Source organism: Anastrepha obliqua, chromosome 2 (assembly GCF_027943255.1).
Source record: "Anastrepha obliqua isolate idAnaObli1 chromosome 2, idAnaObli1_1.0, whole genome shotgun sequence".
NCBI lineage: Eukaryota > Metazoa > Arthropoda > Insecta > Diptera > Tephritidae > Anastrepha > Anastrepha obliqua.
The window spans coordinates 18,803,668-18,820,743 of record NC_072893.1 but is presented as its reverse complement, the minus strand read 5'-3'; the positions used below and the strand labels follow the sequence as shown (position 1 = coordinate 18,820,743).

The following is a 17,076-nucleotide window of genomic DNA, read 5'->3' as shown; positions in this document are numbered from 1 at the left end:
CTCTTGCTTGGGACCCACTTGGACAAATATTCAAAATTCGCCTGTTGTGATGCCATACAGGAGAAAGGAGAAAAGAGAAGGGAAGGGAAGGAAGAAGGAGCCTTGGGATTAGGGAATGATTACCATACACTTACGACGACGCCGACGGTGGCTGATTTACGTTCGTAATTAGCCGCATCAAGCTAATGATGAACTTCGCTAGATGTATGTTATTTAAACCCGCAATATTCGCAGGTGTAGTGAAAAAATGAGAGCCGAGATGTCCAAATATTTGCTAGACGAGGGCAGGGCAGCTCAGGAGAAGAAGCAATGTCCGGTAAGGATACCCACCAAACTCGAGGGCTGCGGCTTGGTTAGCCTTAGCTGTTCCCTCGAGCGTCCCCGATCTACCCGTGGCCTGAAGGGTCTCGCGACCGACCCGCGCCCGCTGAGTTGACTCGAGGCCCATCTTTCCAGGAGCAGGCCACATGTTGTTAAGGGAACCCCAATCCTCTAATTTGGCGACGAGACCGTCTCCAAATTCCCTATCTAGCCAGCTCCCTCGAGCCCAAGGCTCTTATTGTGTCGGAGAAAGCCCTTGACTGTCACAGTAAATATTTACTTCCTTAACCATAATTACCAAAATGAGCAACCAGTCCACTGCTTCCTTAATTGCGGCTACCTCTGATTGGATGTACCTCATTCATTCATAAGGCTCGGCGAAATTAGAAGAATCAGGCGGTGATGCAGAATCTCTTGTAAAAAAAACGACAACGTTCTGACACTACCTGATCTGCAGAATTTATTCAACAAGTGTAAGCGATCATTAACAAGCACCCTTCAAAAGCAATTAATGTTTCTGAGCATCTTATCCGTCGAGGTGTCCATGAAGACCTCCAGTATAAATCCTACGTAATGCGCAGAAGATAGTTTATGTCGAAGCAAACAAGAAAACACCGAGTATCCTATCAAAATTCCTTCTAAGGAAAATTAAGCACCTCAAAGTCCCCCAAATGTTACGGTTATTTCCTGAAGACATAAATTTAGGCCAAGACCAAAATATTAATCACTGAAATGACAGATAGCTATGTTCCAATCGTATAAAGGTTCCTGTTGTCATTCATATGAAGTGTCCAGCCCCTGTTATGTTATTAGATGTTGTGAGTAACAAGGGAGATGCCAGCTGCAAGTCACATTCGAGAAGCCTTCGACTCGTTTCTGGACCGTCTCAAGGCCATAGTCAAAGCAAAAGGTGGTCATATCCAGTAAAAGAAAATTGATTCTTTATTTTGTATCATTTTCACACATTTTTTACTTTGAATTGAATAAAAGTAATTATCGAAACTAAATTTATGGCCTTTTTAATTCGCTACATTTCGAGTGCCGGACCCTATAGAACAAAGCGTTCAATATTGGAACTTATTATTAAATTGGTCGATTTTTAATATCGTAATCGTAACTCATATCGTAAAATTTGTGATTTTTTGGAAGAAATCATCGTCCGATTGAGTCGAAAATACGAACAAATTTCAAGAAACTGGTTCTATCGAGAATAGAAAAAGGACAGGCAGACAAAATATTGGCTGTTCTGTTTGAAATATTGCTGCTGTAGTGGAAAGTGTTGCTGAACAATCTTCAATTAGGCATTCATGAATCGAATGTTTGGCGGACTTCATCTGTAGACGTGAACATTTCAGTTAAGCCATTTTTCACATATAATTGTTAAGAGCCATATTTCGAATTAAAATAGTGAAATCTGAAATAATATAATTTGTTTCTTAATTTTTTTATTTATTATATTTTTTATTTATTCTATTTTATTTTACTTTATTTTATTTTATTTTATTTCATTTTATTTTATTTTATTTTATTTTATTTTATTTTATTTTATTTTATTTTATTTTATTTTATTTTATTTTATTTTATTTTATTTTATTTTATTTTATTTTATTTTATTTTATTTTATTTTATTTTATTTTATTTTATTTTATTTTATTTTATTTTATTTTATTTTATTTTATTTTATTTTATTTTATTTTATTTTATTTTATTTTATTTTATTTTATTTTATTTTATTTTATTTTATTTTATTTTATTTTATTTTATTTTATTTTATTTTATTTTATTTTATTTTATTTTATTTTATTTTATTTTATTTGAGCTTATTTTATTTTATTTTATTTGAGCTTAATCCATCTCGGCTATTGCCGGAGATTACACATCCCGGATAAAATTTTCAAGGGATTGTGCTCTGGTGGAGCGTAGTCAAAGTTCTACGCCCATGCGATTGCTATTGCTTAAATATTTAAAAACCTACGAACTATTGCACATGTGCCCTTATGGTCGACTTCTGCATGTCTGGCACTAATCCAGTGGACGCTACATCCAGCAATTACGTGGTCGATTGTTTCGCCGTAAATTTTATTTTATTTTATTTAGTTTGTTTTAAAACCACTTCTAGACGTGCCTTTTGAAAGACCCTTTATTTGCAAAAATGTCTTTATGGTACAAAACTGCGCTCAAGAGAAACTTGTCCCCGTTTTGTTTTGCTTATCCCCCATCACGCAAATTTTTTAGGCTAATCAAAAATAAAATGAACGTACAGTGAAAAGGCTTGTAAAAATATGTTTTTTGTTGAGACTTCACAACACGTGCAGAGAACAGCACTCAGACAAGTTGTGCTCATTAAAAAGATAAATAACCTCGAGGCAAAGCATGGCTCAGCGCTTTTTAATTTTCTTATGACTATTTAATTGAAATTTTTGCACATAATTTTTTTATTCAGTAAAATGGTCAAGTTACCAGCTATACAAACACAATAAAAGATTTTGTTGTTACTATGCTTTAAAATTTGTTTTTTATTTTTTTTAAATTTTTTTTTTTATATTTTTTTTTAAATTTGTTTTTTATTTTTTTTTTTTTAATTTTTTTTAATTTAATACCCCATATATTTCGTTAAAAATTGTATAAGCACTCGTAATTAGTTATCAATTTTATACAAATAAATAAAAATTGCACACTTAAAAGCTACGTCGTGTAAAAAAAAGGTCGACCAGTATTTCAAATACAGTTGAAACCGGTCAAAGTAGAAAAAATATAATTTCTAATCCATTTTATCACTCGCCTTGTTGGCCAGCAGCGGCGTATCGACATCATCAAGCCTAATTGGGGGCGCCGTGCCACTGGGTCCAGCAGTAGCCGCTGAGTGTTCCCTATCCAAGAAAGCATTAATACTGTTATCCTTCTCAGGATTGGGCAGTTCGCTGGCCAAATGGAAAATTACGCGTTTGAAAAGAAATTCGGAAAGGTTGCTGCGTAAGAAGAACAAGAACATCCAATTTGAGAAATTGCACTTCTCCACTACGGCGGCCAATTCTTGGTAATCGATGCGACCCGGCCTCGCAAAATATGAGAAGGTGAGTTTTGTGAAGCGAACGCTGAAAGAAAGAGACTAATTGAGAAACTTTGTATTGAAAATATTTAATTTGGATATAAATAGTTAAGAATATATAGTGACGGTGAAAATAAAAGCAGCGCAACGAAGTTTCGAGTATTTATTTATATTTAGTTATTTAAATTTTATTATTTAGAAGATTAAAAATTATGATTTAAATTTAATTAATTATTTATAACTATTTAAATTTTTATTAAATATTATTCAAATTTATTAGAATATCTTTTGTATGTATTTCTGTTTTATTTAATTATTTAGAGGAGGATAACGAAACCAGGTATGGAAAGTGTTGCCACATGTAGAGTAAGATCGGGTATTATGGGCTATTCGGGTAATGTGCTCAACATCTGTATTTTTCATAATAACGAACATGCACTAGAAAGGTTGCTTATGAACTTCAAAATTCATATAACGGTTGTTTTACGCTGCTCGCCTTTTGAATTGGACTCTTTACTGATGAGCAGTTCAAATATTTTGTGAAGTGCAGTCGATTTGTTTTTCAGTGGCGTGTAATATTAACGGTATTTTTTTAGCAAGTAATTATTTTTGGAGTTCGAAAGTTCAGATAGAATTTTTAAACTATTCTGAAATTTTTAATGCGGCAAGAAACTCTTTTTAAATTATTTAAACAAAAGTTTGTAATACTTTTTTCTTGTAAGTGGTACAGTGGCTAATGTGGGCTAGTCAGCGTCGGGTATTGTTAACTAGTAGCCCTCATTACTCCCTTAGTATTTTCCTAATTCTCGTTAATTTTCCTGTTTGAGACATGCCAAAAATGGAGAATTGGGGAAATGGGACCCCGGCATGATGAAAAAAGCCATTGTAGCTGTTAAGAATGAGGAGATCGACCCACTTTTTGCATCAAATACTTTTGATGTGCCGCGTTTTACATTGCAAAGAGTAATGCATCCCCTAACCTGCTTTTAAAAATCCCACTTGGGCATAAGCCAATACTGGACGAAGCCACAGAAAAATACCTTGTAAATTATACATTAGACGCCTCACATTACGTTTGCGGCCTCACAAGCATTCGTTCTATGGCGTTTTAATTGACGGAATTGCCAAAGTGCCAAACAAATTGTTGGTCCTTAAGCAATTTGCCGGTGCTTAAGCAATTTGCAGAGAAAGGTTGGCTGCATGGATTCTTGCGCAGGAAAAAAAATGAGCTTAGTTTTCGCTCTCCAATGGGAACGTCTATTAATAGAGCAATGGGTTGACAAAGGGAAATGTAAAGATGTTTTTCGATTTACTTGAACAAGAGTATGAGAAACAGAAATTTCAACCATCTGCTATACAGAATGTGGATTTATATTTACCTAAGATTAATAATTTTGTTTTTCAAATAGTCAACCAAGAAGGCCATTAATTAAAAAGAAAAAATATATACCTGTATATGAATAAACCCATTGTCTTATTATTAACTCTTACAATTGTTTTTGGTGATTTTATCCAGTGGCCTACTTTACCCGAATACACTGGGCCACATTACCCACCATTTTTCTTTTCATCAACTTTTAAGGTAGTTTCAGTTTTTCTATATTATCAGACGAAAACAATTATATTAGAGTATATTTTGCAATAAAATGTAAAGATAATTCAATATCTGTTAGAAAGAAAAAAGATCGCTTTTTCATTACGATTATTTTGGCAGAAATTAATATCAAGGTAAAATGGTGCCCACAATACCCGACTTACGCTATACTCGTATATTTCCACCAATTTAATTTAATTTTTGTATTATTTTAAGAAAATACAGTTTATACTACAATAAAAATCACATAACCCAAAGTTACTAACATTGTAAAATTTTTTTAAAATATCCACAATTATTTATCGAAATTTCAAATTTTTAGTCAGAATTTTTAGAAAATTTTCAAGAATGCAATTTTACACCTCACTTCACTGTGCAAATTTGATGGTTGATTTGGGGGTCATTGTCTGGGTACGGTATGAATCCAAGCCAAATATGGCAAAACCTCAAAATTATTTTACATTATTTGGTGAAATTTCTGTGCTATGTCTGTTTTGAATTTGCAATAATTTGTTTAAGTGTTTTTAGAATAAACGAAATAAGAGGCGAAATACATATCGGAGGGCAAAATGTTGTTAAGGTGCATATAGCAAAATTTTACGAGGAATAATTTTGTAAAACATTTTACCCCATTAGCCTTCACACCAAAGGGTCGTTTTGTCCCCTTCTTTAAAAAGTCCGAATAAAACGGCATTTTGAAGGTCGCTAGGGGGTAAAATTTTCTACATGCAAAATTCTTCCTTGCTAAATTATGTTTTTAGAACATTTTAACCCCTTAGTGCTACTATGAAAGGGCCATTTTGACAACTTTTTTTTTAGAAAAAAATAAAATGGCATTTTAATTCCTTGCTAAATTATTTTTGTAGTACATTTTAACTCATTAGCTCTCTCACGAAAGGGTCATTTTGACCCTTTGTTTAGAAAGTTTAAATAAAATGAAGTTAAATTTTCTAGAAAATTGTTTTACAAGGAATAATTTTGTAGAAAATTTTAACCCACTAGTTCTCCTATGAAAGGGTCATTGTGACCCCTTTGTTTTCAGAAATTTGTAATAAAATAGCATTTTAATTTCTTGTTAAATTATTTTTGTAGTACATTTTAACCCATTAGCTCCCTCACGAAAGGTCATTTTGACCCCTTTTTTAGAAAGTTTAAATAAAATGGGGTTAAAATGTTCTTAAAAAATATTTTACAAAGAATAATTGTGTAGAACTTTTTAACTCACTAGTTCTCCTAAGAAGGGTTATTTTGACCAGTTTTTTTTAAAAACCCGAATAAAATGGCATTTTGAAGGTCGCTGATCCACACAATTATTCCTTGTTAAAAAATTTTTTTGAACATTTTAACCCAATAGTTCTCCTATGAAAGGGTAATTTTGACCCTTTTTTCAGAAATTCCTAATAAAATGGTATTTTGAAGATCGCTAGGAGGTTAAATTATTGTTTAAGAACGTTTTAAGCCAGTATTTCGCACACGACAGGGTCATTTTGACCCCATTTTCAGAAAGTTATAGAAAATTATTTGCCATAAAATTTCACTAGGGGTTATCTCAGACGAAATCTTTGTACAAAATACTGCTTATTAAATTTTTTAGAAACTGTTAAGCTTTTTTTCCTTGCATTTCTGAAAACTGCATTTACGTGCAGGGTAGGTTTGGTTCTCACCCGATCATGCCCAATTTCAACAAATCCGCCCATCAGCTGGAGGCACTACGCGCAATCTGTTATCATCGATTCCTTTCTCTCTCTCTCTCTATTTATCTCGAATCCATCAGGCCGTACAAACTACGCTTACATACTCCACAGCACTAGCGCAAGGGTAAAAAAAAAATAAAAATCACTTACTTTCATACTCACTTTTTATAGAAAAGGAATGTACACACACGCCAAATCAGTCCGAGTATCGTCATGGCCAACACAAACATATACCAAAACCAGAGTATCGAATAAATTTTCTCATTGACAATATTTAGCGCCATGACGCAGAGGGTGTCGTGCATTTGTAGTGAGCCACTCGGTCCGAATTTGCGGAAATGACATTTGGTGACTTTGGGAAATACCACATCCAGGGCATCCATTCGATTTGTCCAACGTTCTTGCAATACTTGGAAACCCAAGCTGTAAAAGGCGCCGCCCAGAAAACGATTGGTCAAATAAATTTGCAAAAGAATATTGAAAAAGTTCAGCATTTCCATGAGAGCGAGTTGCGCGCCCCACGACTGATTGATGCGCATACGATCGATCATGGCGCGCCGAATATTCTTGACACGTGACTCCGCCTCCTCCATGGAGGGTATATTTAATTTGCCAATCTGCAAACTTTGATTCCGTACGTACTGCGTGAGGCCGACCATACGTAAACCGAAAACGAGCGCCTTAATGCGACCGCCTGGAAAAATAAAAAAAAAAAAAGAGGTTGTCTGCAAAGTCGGTTTACTGACGATAGTTTAACGTGATAACGTCATAAGAAAATACTGATTGAATGGTTGCATTTTTCAAAAGAAAATTTTAATTTTATTTGTTTGATACATATTTTGTATGGATATAGAGAATGAGTTAACATAAACATAACATATACTTTAACATAACATAACATAACATAACATAACATGACATAACACAACACAACACAACACAACACAACACAACATAACATAACATAACATAACATAACATAACATAACATAACATAACATAACATAACATAACATAACATAACATAACATAACATAACATAACATAACATAACATAACATAACATAACATAACATAACATAACATAACATAACATAACATAACATAACATAACATAACATAACATAACATAACATAACATAACATAACATAACATAACATAACATAACATAACATAACATAACATAACATAACATAACATAACATAACATAACATAACATAACATAACATAACATAACATAACATAACATAACATAACATAACATAACATAACATAACATAACATAACATAACATAACATAACATAACATAACATAACATAACATAACATAACATAACATAACATAACATAACATAACATAACATAACATAACATAACATAACATAACATAACATAACATAACATAACGTAACATAACATAACATAACATAACAAATTACCCCGTATTAAAGCACTTATCAACAGCTTTCATTTGATACCCATATTGTACATACACAACCAAAGGTTACCCGGGTCCACGTTTTGACCTATATCTCGAGACCCCAGTCACGGAGCGGCATGAAAAATACTCTGTACTAAAGCATTCACCAACAGCTTCCATTTGATACCCATATTGTACATACACATCCGAAGGTTACCCGGGTCAACGTTTTGACCTATATCTCGAGACCCTATCTACCAATAGGTATTCAAACTATACGGAAATCATCTTCAATACCTACTTAACAATGTGCGTAAGTTTAGTTTAATTCGGTTCAAAGACACGGCGGGTCCACGTTTTGGCATATATTTCGAGACCCTAGTAATCAATAGGTATGAAAATTACCCCGTATTAAAGCACCTATCAACAGCTTTCATTTGATATCCATATTGTATAAACACATTCTAGGGTCCACGTTTTGGTCTCTATCTCGAGACCCTAGTCACGGAACGGATGGAAATACTCTGAACTAACGCATTCACCAACAGCTTCCATTTGATACCCATATTGTACATACACATCCGAAGGTTACCCGGGTCCACGTTTTGACCTATATCTCGAGACCATATCTACCAATATGTACCCAAACAATACGGAAACCATCTTCAATACATACTTAACAATGTGTGTAAGTTTGGTTTAATTCGGTGCAAAGACACGGCGGGTCCACGTTTTGGCATATATTTCCAGACCCTAGTCATCAATAGGTATGAAAATTACCCCGTATTAAAGCACTTATCAACAGCTTTCATTTGATACCCATATTGTACATACACATCCGAAGGATACCCGGGTCCACGTTTTGACCTATATCTCGAGCCCTATTTCCAAAATAAAATATAATCCATGTTACTCGTGGAGGATGTAGCTTTCGAATGGTGAAAGAATTTTTAAAATCGGTCCAGTAGTTTTTGAGCCTATTCATTACAACCAAACAAACAAAGTTTTCCTCTTTATAATATTAGTATAGATATGGTAAATATTACCATACATTTTTTCCTTCAGATATAATAAAAAAATAATAATAATAACATTAAAACAACAGGTATTATTAACAAACTTGGTTTTATTTTAAATTCTTCAAGTAAATCAAATTAATAATAATCAATAAGAAGGCATATGCCAATACAAATACGTGAATTTATATATGTACATATGCGCATATACATACATACATATATACGCTCACTTAAGTAGGGGAGAGCAAGATGTCGAACGTTGCCGTTCGTTTGCTTTGTTTGCTTTGTCGTTCCTTCCGCTCTTTCGCTTGCAGTTCATTCAATGCAATGAGCAAGGTAACTACATATGGGCAAGGTAACACTAATATGAGCAAGGTAACTACATATGAGCAAGGTAACTACATATGAGCAAGGTAACTACATATGAGCAAGGTAACACTAATATGAGCAAGGTAACACTAATATGAGCAAGGTAACTACATATGAGCAAGGTAACACTAATATGAGCAAGGTAACTACATATGAGCAAGGTAACTACATATGAACAGTAATGAGCAAGGTAACGACACATTTTTTCGTGCGTGCAGCCTGTTAAATCGAATTATAAGACGTTATCACGTCAAAAAATAATAATAATAACATTAAAACAACAGTATTATTAACAAACTTGGTTTTATTTTAAATTCTTCAAGTAAATCAAATTAATAATAATCAATAAGAAGGCATATGCCAATACAAATACGTGAATTTATATATGTACATATGCGCATATACATACATACATATATACGCTCACTTAAGTAGGGGAGAGCAAGATGTCGAACGTTGCCGTTCGTTTGCTTTGTTTGCTTTGTCGTTGCTTCCGCTCTTTCGTTTGCAGTTCATTCAATGCAATGAGCAAGGTAACTACATATGGGCAAGGTAACACTAATATGAGCAAGGTAACTACATATGAGCAAGGTAACTACATATGAGCAAGGTAACTACATATGAGCAAGGTAACTACATATGAGCAAGGTAACACTAATATGAGCAAGGTAACTACATATGAGCAAGGTAACACTAATATGAGCAAGGTAACTACATATGAGCAAGGTAACTACATATGAGCAAGGTAACTACATATGAGCAAGGTAACTACATATGAACAGTAAGCAAGGTAACACTAATATGAGCAAGGTAACTACATATGAGCAAGGTAACTACATATGAGCAAGGTAACTACATATGAGCAAGGTAACTACATATGAACAGTAATGAGCAAGGTAACGACACATTTTTTCGTGCGTGCAGCCTGTTAAATCGAATTATAAGACGTTATCACGTCAAAAGTAATGAGCGAAAAATGCTGTTAAAAAGGAAAATTCCACATCGATTTGATTATTATTTGCTTGTAATTGGAATTGGGTTTGTCTTTCTGTCTTGGCCGATAGGAGTTCCAATTTGGTGAGCGGTTTGACTTTACTATTAAGTTGCATTTGCCATTAATCGCAACACGTAGGTGGCGCTGTTGTCAGCTAAAGAACTCAAATTCTTATGCGTATTTTATTTTATCTTTTTAATTCAATTTTATTAACCGTATGGTATTCACGCACCAACCCATTCGGCTAGTGATCTCTGGAACCCCTTACACATTTTATTTAAGCTTTCAGGTACATCATGAAACTTAATGATCTTTCATATAACCCTTTTGAGATCTCACAACATACATATTTTTGGAACCGCGTTGGACATTTACAAATTCTAACCATTCCAGACTCTAGAAGTATCCTAAAACCATTTTAGAACTGTTTTAGCAACTTCAAACGTTTACGAAGATTTAGATAGTAAGTGTGGCTTTAGACCTGGAAAATCTACAATGGATCAGATATTCACAATACGCCAAGGCTTGTAAAAGACCCATGAAAGGAAAATCGACATCGAATCGATTTCAAAGCTGCATTCGACAGTAAGAAAAGGAGTTGCCTGTATGCCGTCCTATCTGAATTTGGTAAACCCGCAATACTAATACGGTTATGCAAAATGACGATGTTTAATACCAACAGCGTCGTCAGAATTGGGAAGACCTCTCCGAGCCGTTTGATACCATACGAAGTTTCAGACAGGGTGACTCTCTGTCGTGTGACTTCTTTAACCTGATGTTGGTGTATGCCGATTATATTGAGATCATCGGCCTTAACAACTGCGCTGTTAGCTGTGTCTTCTCCAAACTGGATAAAGAGACAAAACGGATGGGTCTGGTGGTGAATGAGGACAAAACAAAGGTACCTCCTGTCTTCAAACAAACAGTCGGGGCACTCACGTAACGGCACTCACGTCACTGTTGACAATTATGACTTCGAGGGTGTAAGAGACTTCGTATATTTAGGAACCAGCATTAACACTTATAACAATGTCGGCCTGGAAATCTAACGGAGAACCTTGCTTGGCAACAAGTGCTACTTTGAACTAAGTAGGCAACTGAGCAGTAAAGTCCTCTCTTGACGAACAAAACTAATAATTTGGCTAACAAGGCTCTCATCATGCCTGCCCTAATGTATGGAGCTGAAACTTGGATGAGGACAATATCCGAAGCAGCCTGGGACATTTGCGACATATATGGAGAAGGTGTCATAGGCGAGAAATGGAAATGGTCTCCATCGTTTAAAAATGGCGATTTTGACGTCGATGACGTCGATGTGCCGCAGCGGAAGGCCTTCTGAATTCGATGAAGAATGTTTCAAATCACTTTTGAAGGTGAATTGGCGGAAAAAATGAACTGCGATCATTAAAGGATTCTCACTCACCTCCATTCAATAAACCGAAGAATTGGCAGCCTGGGTGCCTTAGACCCGATTTACACGAGGAGACATCTGGAAGGGAAACATTTTGTTCAAGGGCGAAGGACGGTCGGGGAAGAAGGGAAGGGATTTTGTCTCCCGTACTCGGCGACACGCTTTGCTCTTCTTATTCGTATTTCTTATCTTAAAGCAATTTTTGAAAGTTGCTTCATTCGTTTTCTTCTTTTGTGGAAGAAAGTTCTAAGTTATGTGTTGGTTTTCAATCAAACGGAAGATAACAACGATGACAAATATCCGAACGCTGCTTGGGAAATGCACGATTATTTTTGCTAGTAAAGTAGGTTTAATTTAAAATAGTTATGGGACATGTTTATGTTGATTTCTAATTTTTCCCTGCATTTCTAGATACTTAAGTTAATTTTAAGTTAATTATTTACATATGAAGTATTTTAATTTAATTTTTTTTATTCAAGTATAAGAATTTATAAATATATTTCAAATAAAAAAACAACAAATTATTTATTATTTAACCAGTTTGCGTTTGTCATTAATATATTTAAGAAACTGTTGTCGAACGCTCTCTGCTTTACATGTAAGCGCGTTCTAGAATACATCCGAACCAGACGATGCTAAAGTATTAAATGTCAAAATGTCGCGGTTCATTGTGTACGCGAATGAAACATCAAAAGAGAATTTCCAGTGTCTCCCTTCCAGATGTCTCCTCGTGTAAATCGGGACTTACGAACTCAACGAAAAAAACAATAAAGTCGCTTTCAAATTGCTTCTCAGCATCTCGCCCGCCATCGTGCAACAAGCGGTTGCAAACAGCGCTTTTTGTACCGAATCGTACGGGAGATGAGAAATGGTACCTACACATCAATATGAAGCAAAGAAAGGAGTGAGTGACTCCATCACATATGCCAAAGCCGAGAGTCAAGCCGGATCTTCATCCAAACAAGATCATTATATGTATGTGTTTGGTGGGACTGGGAGGGCATGGTGCTCTCGAAAATGCTCGAAAAGAAGGCCAGAGTCTGTGAGGAGCTTTACATTACCCAGCTATACTGCATGAATGAGTCTATTCGACTAACAATACCTGATCGACATGGTCAAACCATACTTCTTCACGACAACGCCTGGTCCCATGTTGCACAAGTCGTCAAAGCCGCACTCCAAGAGCTCCAATGGGAAGTCCTTCATCATCCGCCGTATTCTCCGCACCTTGCACCGACCGATTACCATTTTTCCCGCTTCCTGTCAAACTATACGAAAGGCGTTGCCTTCGATAACAAAAAAAAAAAAGAAAACTGGCTCAGCGGGCTTCTTTGACACCAGAACAGGCGTCTTTTGGCCAAACGGCAACAACCAATTGGTCGAGGGGTCGGAAGGTGTTGTAAACAGCAACGACGAATATATACTTGATTAACTTATTGATGTAATTATTGTTTTTTGTTTAAATAAAAGTCTTCGGTAAAAGCGCTACCAACTTATTCCCCAACCGAATAGAAACGCTTCGAGTGAAAAATGGGATCTATCCCATGGCAAGTTTTACGCTTTTCTTGCAATTTTATACACACGTGGTGCATAAGACATTTGTATTTCAATTAGCAGAGGACTTTTTGGTAAAGGATAAAGATCTATCTGAGTAGGAAAATTTGAATAACATCTTGAACGTCCCTTAAAGTTTTAATGCAAGAAAAATTTGCCAAATAGGTTTGTTGTCAATGTGCACTGAAAAAAACTTCTATATGTAAAAACTGTTTTATGTTTTGCCAACTAAACATCGCACCAGTCGAAATGACTAGCTTGGCAGGAATAGGTATATAACAACTGTTTTTAGTTCTAGTGTTAATGTTTAAACATTAAAAATTATTAATTTAGTACTCGAGAGAAATGCGGTAAAAGCAGTCATCGGTGAACATTAATGACACCAGTGCTTCTTTTCCTTTGCCAGGGATGCTCGCAAGGGAAGCTTTTACTGTACTTTTGTTCCAAATTATTTGTATTTCAGAAATCTTACGCCTCATAGTATCTTTGATGGATATTCATTTCAAGGCGCTTCAATAAAAATTATCTGTTAAGGGGTTACGAATAGTCAGAATTAAAAAAAAAAATGGATTCTTTTTCATTTTCTTAAAGTGTAATTTCGAAAAAATATTGTGTGAAAACTTGTAGTGAATCGGACAAATACTTTTCAAGTTATGCAACAATTAACAAAGAACGCTCGGGCGCTCCGGGGCGTTCGAGACGAAGTAGCTAGCAGTTTGAAAGTGGCAGATACGCGCGCTAACGATAACACTCGAGAAGGTACATATATTAGAATGCTACGTAGGCAACAGCAAATCGATATTTTGGAAGCTACTATGACGGCTGAAGAACTATTATATGGCCCAGAAATAGATGACACAAAAATTATACTGGTTTTGAAAAACATGTAATAAAAACCTGTGCCTGATCGAAGGATTGTTTTTTTTTCAAAAATTTCTATTTTTTAAGCAATTAATTGTCGGTGTTTTTTTTTCGAAAATCTGAAAAATATTTCCTGAGGCCGCCATGTTGTTAAATAATTTTGGGGAAAAAGCTTCGATCAAGCACAAGATTATTTATTAATGAAACTAATATCTCTTGTCCGATTGATTTTAGCTGAATCTCCAAAGACTTGTGATGATCACCGCAAGGGACTTCTGGAGAAACGGGCGCCCCACAAAAAGCAATAACTTTTACAATTACTTAGGTTTTTTTTGAGATTTTGCTAAAGTCAAGTTGAAACATGATGTATTAATGCTATGTTTCTATTTTTGTAAAATAAAGCAATTGACTAGCAAAAACAAAAAATGAATGAAAATCATCATTTTTTCGAGCCTCTGACTACCCCTAACCCTTTAAAAGCCGATTTTTGCCTTAAACTTCTCTTTCTTTTGGGTTGGCCAAATATTTTAATAGAGAAAGCAGCAAAATACGTCGTTTTGATTACCTTCGAAAGATTTCCACAAAAAATGCGGTATGTAGAAGAGAATTGCCTGGCCGAAAAGTACGAACGGCACCCACTGATAGTAGGCATGGCGCTTGACTTCCTCATTTTCGGACTCCTCCGGCCCAATGCCTGGCTGAAAAATGATGCCTTTATCCAAAGCGCTATTGTTCAGATGACGCACCTGTTTAAAGCGAAAAGAAGCAAAAACAATAAAAAAAATATCAACATAAAACACCGCAATAAATCTACCAAGAGCCATCACTCACCAGCGTGAAAGTAGGCGTAAAGAAGCAGTAGGTGTTTATCACATGCTCGGGTATGGTGCCCGATATGCATTTGATGTGATCACCGAAATATTGGCGCGAACACACCAAAATTGTGGCCACGAGTAGAATTACGAATGACCAGCGGTAATGCAACTTAAACACAAAATTGTCGACGATCACATATTTCGGATTGAATTTCAAGTATGGTGCCACTGAACTGAAAACGTTTAACATTCTCGATTTCTATTGATCGGGTTTCACAAAATTATAGCAAAAGTAAGAAAAAAAACAAAAGAGGCGAAAAGTGCAAACTTTCAAAACTGTCGTTCTGTTGACGTAAACATCAGTTGATTGATGCACTCCGTTATGCGATCGCTCGTTTTACGAAACACTTTTATGTAGGTTTGTATGTATGTATGTATTTGTGTATTTATTTAGTAAGACACGCTCGAATTTTACTGTTGTTTTTTTCGAGAAAAATGCGCGCACTCCACATTACATTATTGCCAATGCTATACTGAAGCCACCAGCGCCGTTTTTGGTCGTTTAGCCATTCTAGCCATATTTTCACTGGCTGCAGCAAAGAAAATCACACCTCATCATCACTACCTACTCGGACTGAGTCGAATTGTGTACGTGTTATCATAGCCGTTTTCAGTCTGCTTTATATTTTGTACACACTAACGTCTGATAAGATAAAATTGAGTGGGTAAAAGGCCAAATGACTACTCAACAATTGACGAGTGCCTGAGTAGAAATTACTAGCACAGATGTGCTAAACTAAACAATATCGGTATATTTCACTTGATTCTACATGCAATGCCAAGTAGACTTAATGAACTGCTCACTTTGCTCTTTACCTCACCAAGGTAGCTTTTTCTAAACATAGCTGGGGTCAAGCGAACTACATTAAATTAATTAAAGTGGTTTTTCTTCCTTGGCGCCGACTATGCGATTTTAATCAGGTTTTTCCTTATTTTTTCCAGTTAAATGCAGTTATGTCTCTGCCCGCGTCTGCGGATTCGCTAGTTTTTTATTTGCTGCATCCAATGGGTTTGTGGGTGACTACCGAGTTTGAAAACCGGCTTGGACATACTACTGTGGGCAAAAAGTAAGGTGAATTTGGTTGTAAAATGAAAAATCTTTATTTATTCTTGTAAATCAATTTCATCCCCTTCAAAATACACTTATGCCAACGATTTTTCCAATCCCCAAAACATGCCAAATAGTCCATTTCTGGTATAGCCATCAACACCTTCTTCGATTCAGCTTTTATCTCCTCATCTCCTCAATCGACTCGAAACGCGTTCCCCGGAGTGGTCTCTTGACTTTTGGGAATAGCCAAAAGTCACACGGAGCCAAATCAGGCGAATACGGTGGTTGCGGAACGATATGCGTGGAATTTTTGGCGAAATGGGCACGAAGAACGAGTGCAGTGTGAGACGGTGCATTATCGTGATGCAAAAACCAAGAGTTGTTGGCCCATAATTCTGGTCTTTTTAGACGAATTGCTTCACGTAAACGACGCATAACGCTCAAATAATATTCCTCACTAACAGTTTGGCCAGGTGGAAGGAATTCATAGTGCACCACACCACGAAAATCGAAAAAAACTGTCATCATGTCCTTTATTTTTGAACGACTTTGACGAGCTCTTTTCGGTCTGGCCTCGCCTTTAGCACGATATTCGCTTGATTGGTCGGTTGTTTCAGGGTCGTAAGCATAAATCCAAGTCTCATCTCCCGTAATGATTTGAGCTTGTCCTGATAGTCTGAAAGCATTGTTTCACACACATCAACGCCACGACTTTTCTCCAAGAAATTGAGAGTTTTCGGTACCAAACGAGATTTGACTTTTCGTAGGCCCAAATGGTCTTTCAAAATGGTTTTCACAGATCCTTCTGATATTCCGATCATATCAGTAAGGTCTTTAACAGTCAACCGACGATTTTTGAGCA

At 35.7% G+C, this 17,076-nt stretch overlaps 1 protein-coding gene across 1 annotated transcript; it reads right to left on the bottom strand.

The window, feature by feature from the left end:
• Window positions 1-2,927: 2,927 nt before the first annotated feature.
• LOC129239283 (innexin inx7) lies at window positions 2,928-15,739 on the bottom strand. Its single transcript, XM_054874674.1, has 4 exons — window positions 15,120-15,739; window positions 14,854-15,034; window positions 6,821-7,352; window positions 2,928-3,416 (listed from the first exon to the last, which is right to left on the bottom strand). Exons 1-4 carry the CDS (start codon window positions 15,351-15,353, stop codon window positions 3,083-3,085), a joined length of 1,281 nt encoding a protein of 426 aa, XP_054730649.1. The 5' UTR covers window positions 15,354-15,739; the 3' UTR covers window positions 2,928-3,082.
• Window positions 15,740-17,076: the final 1,337 nt, after the last annotated feature.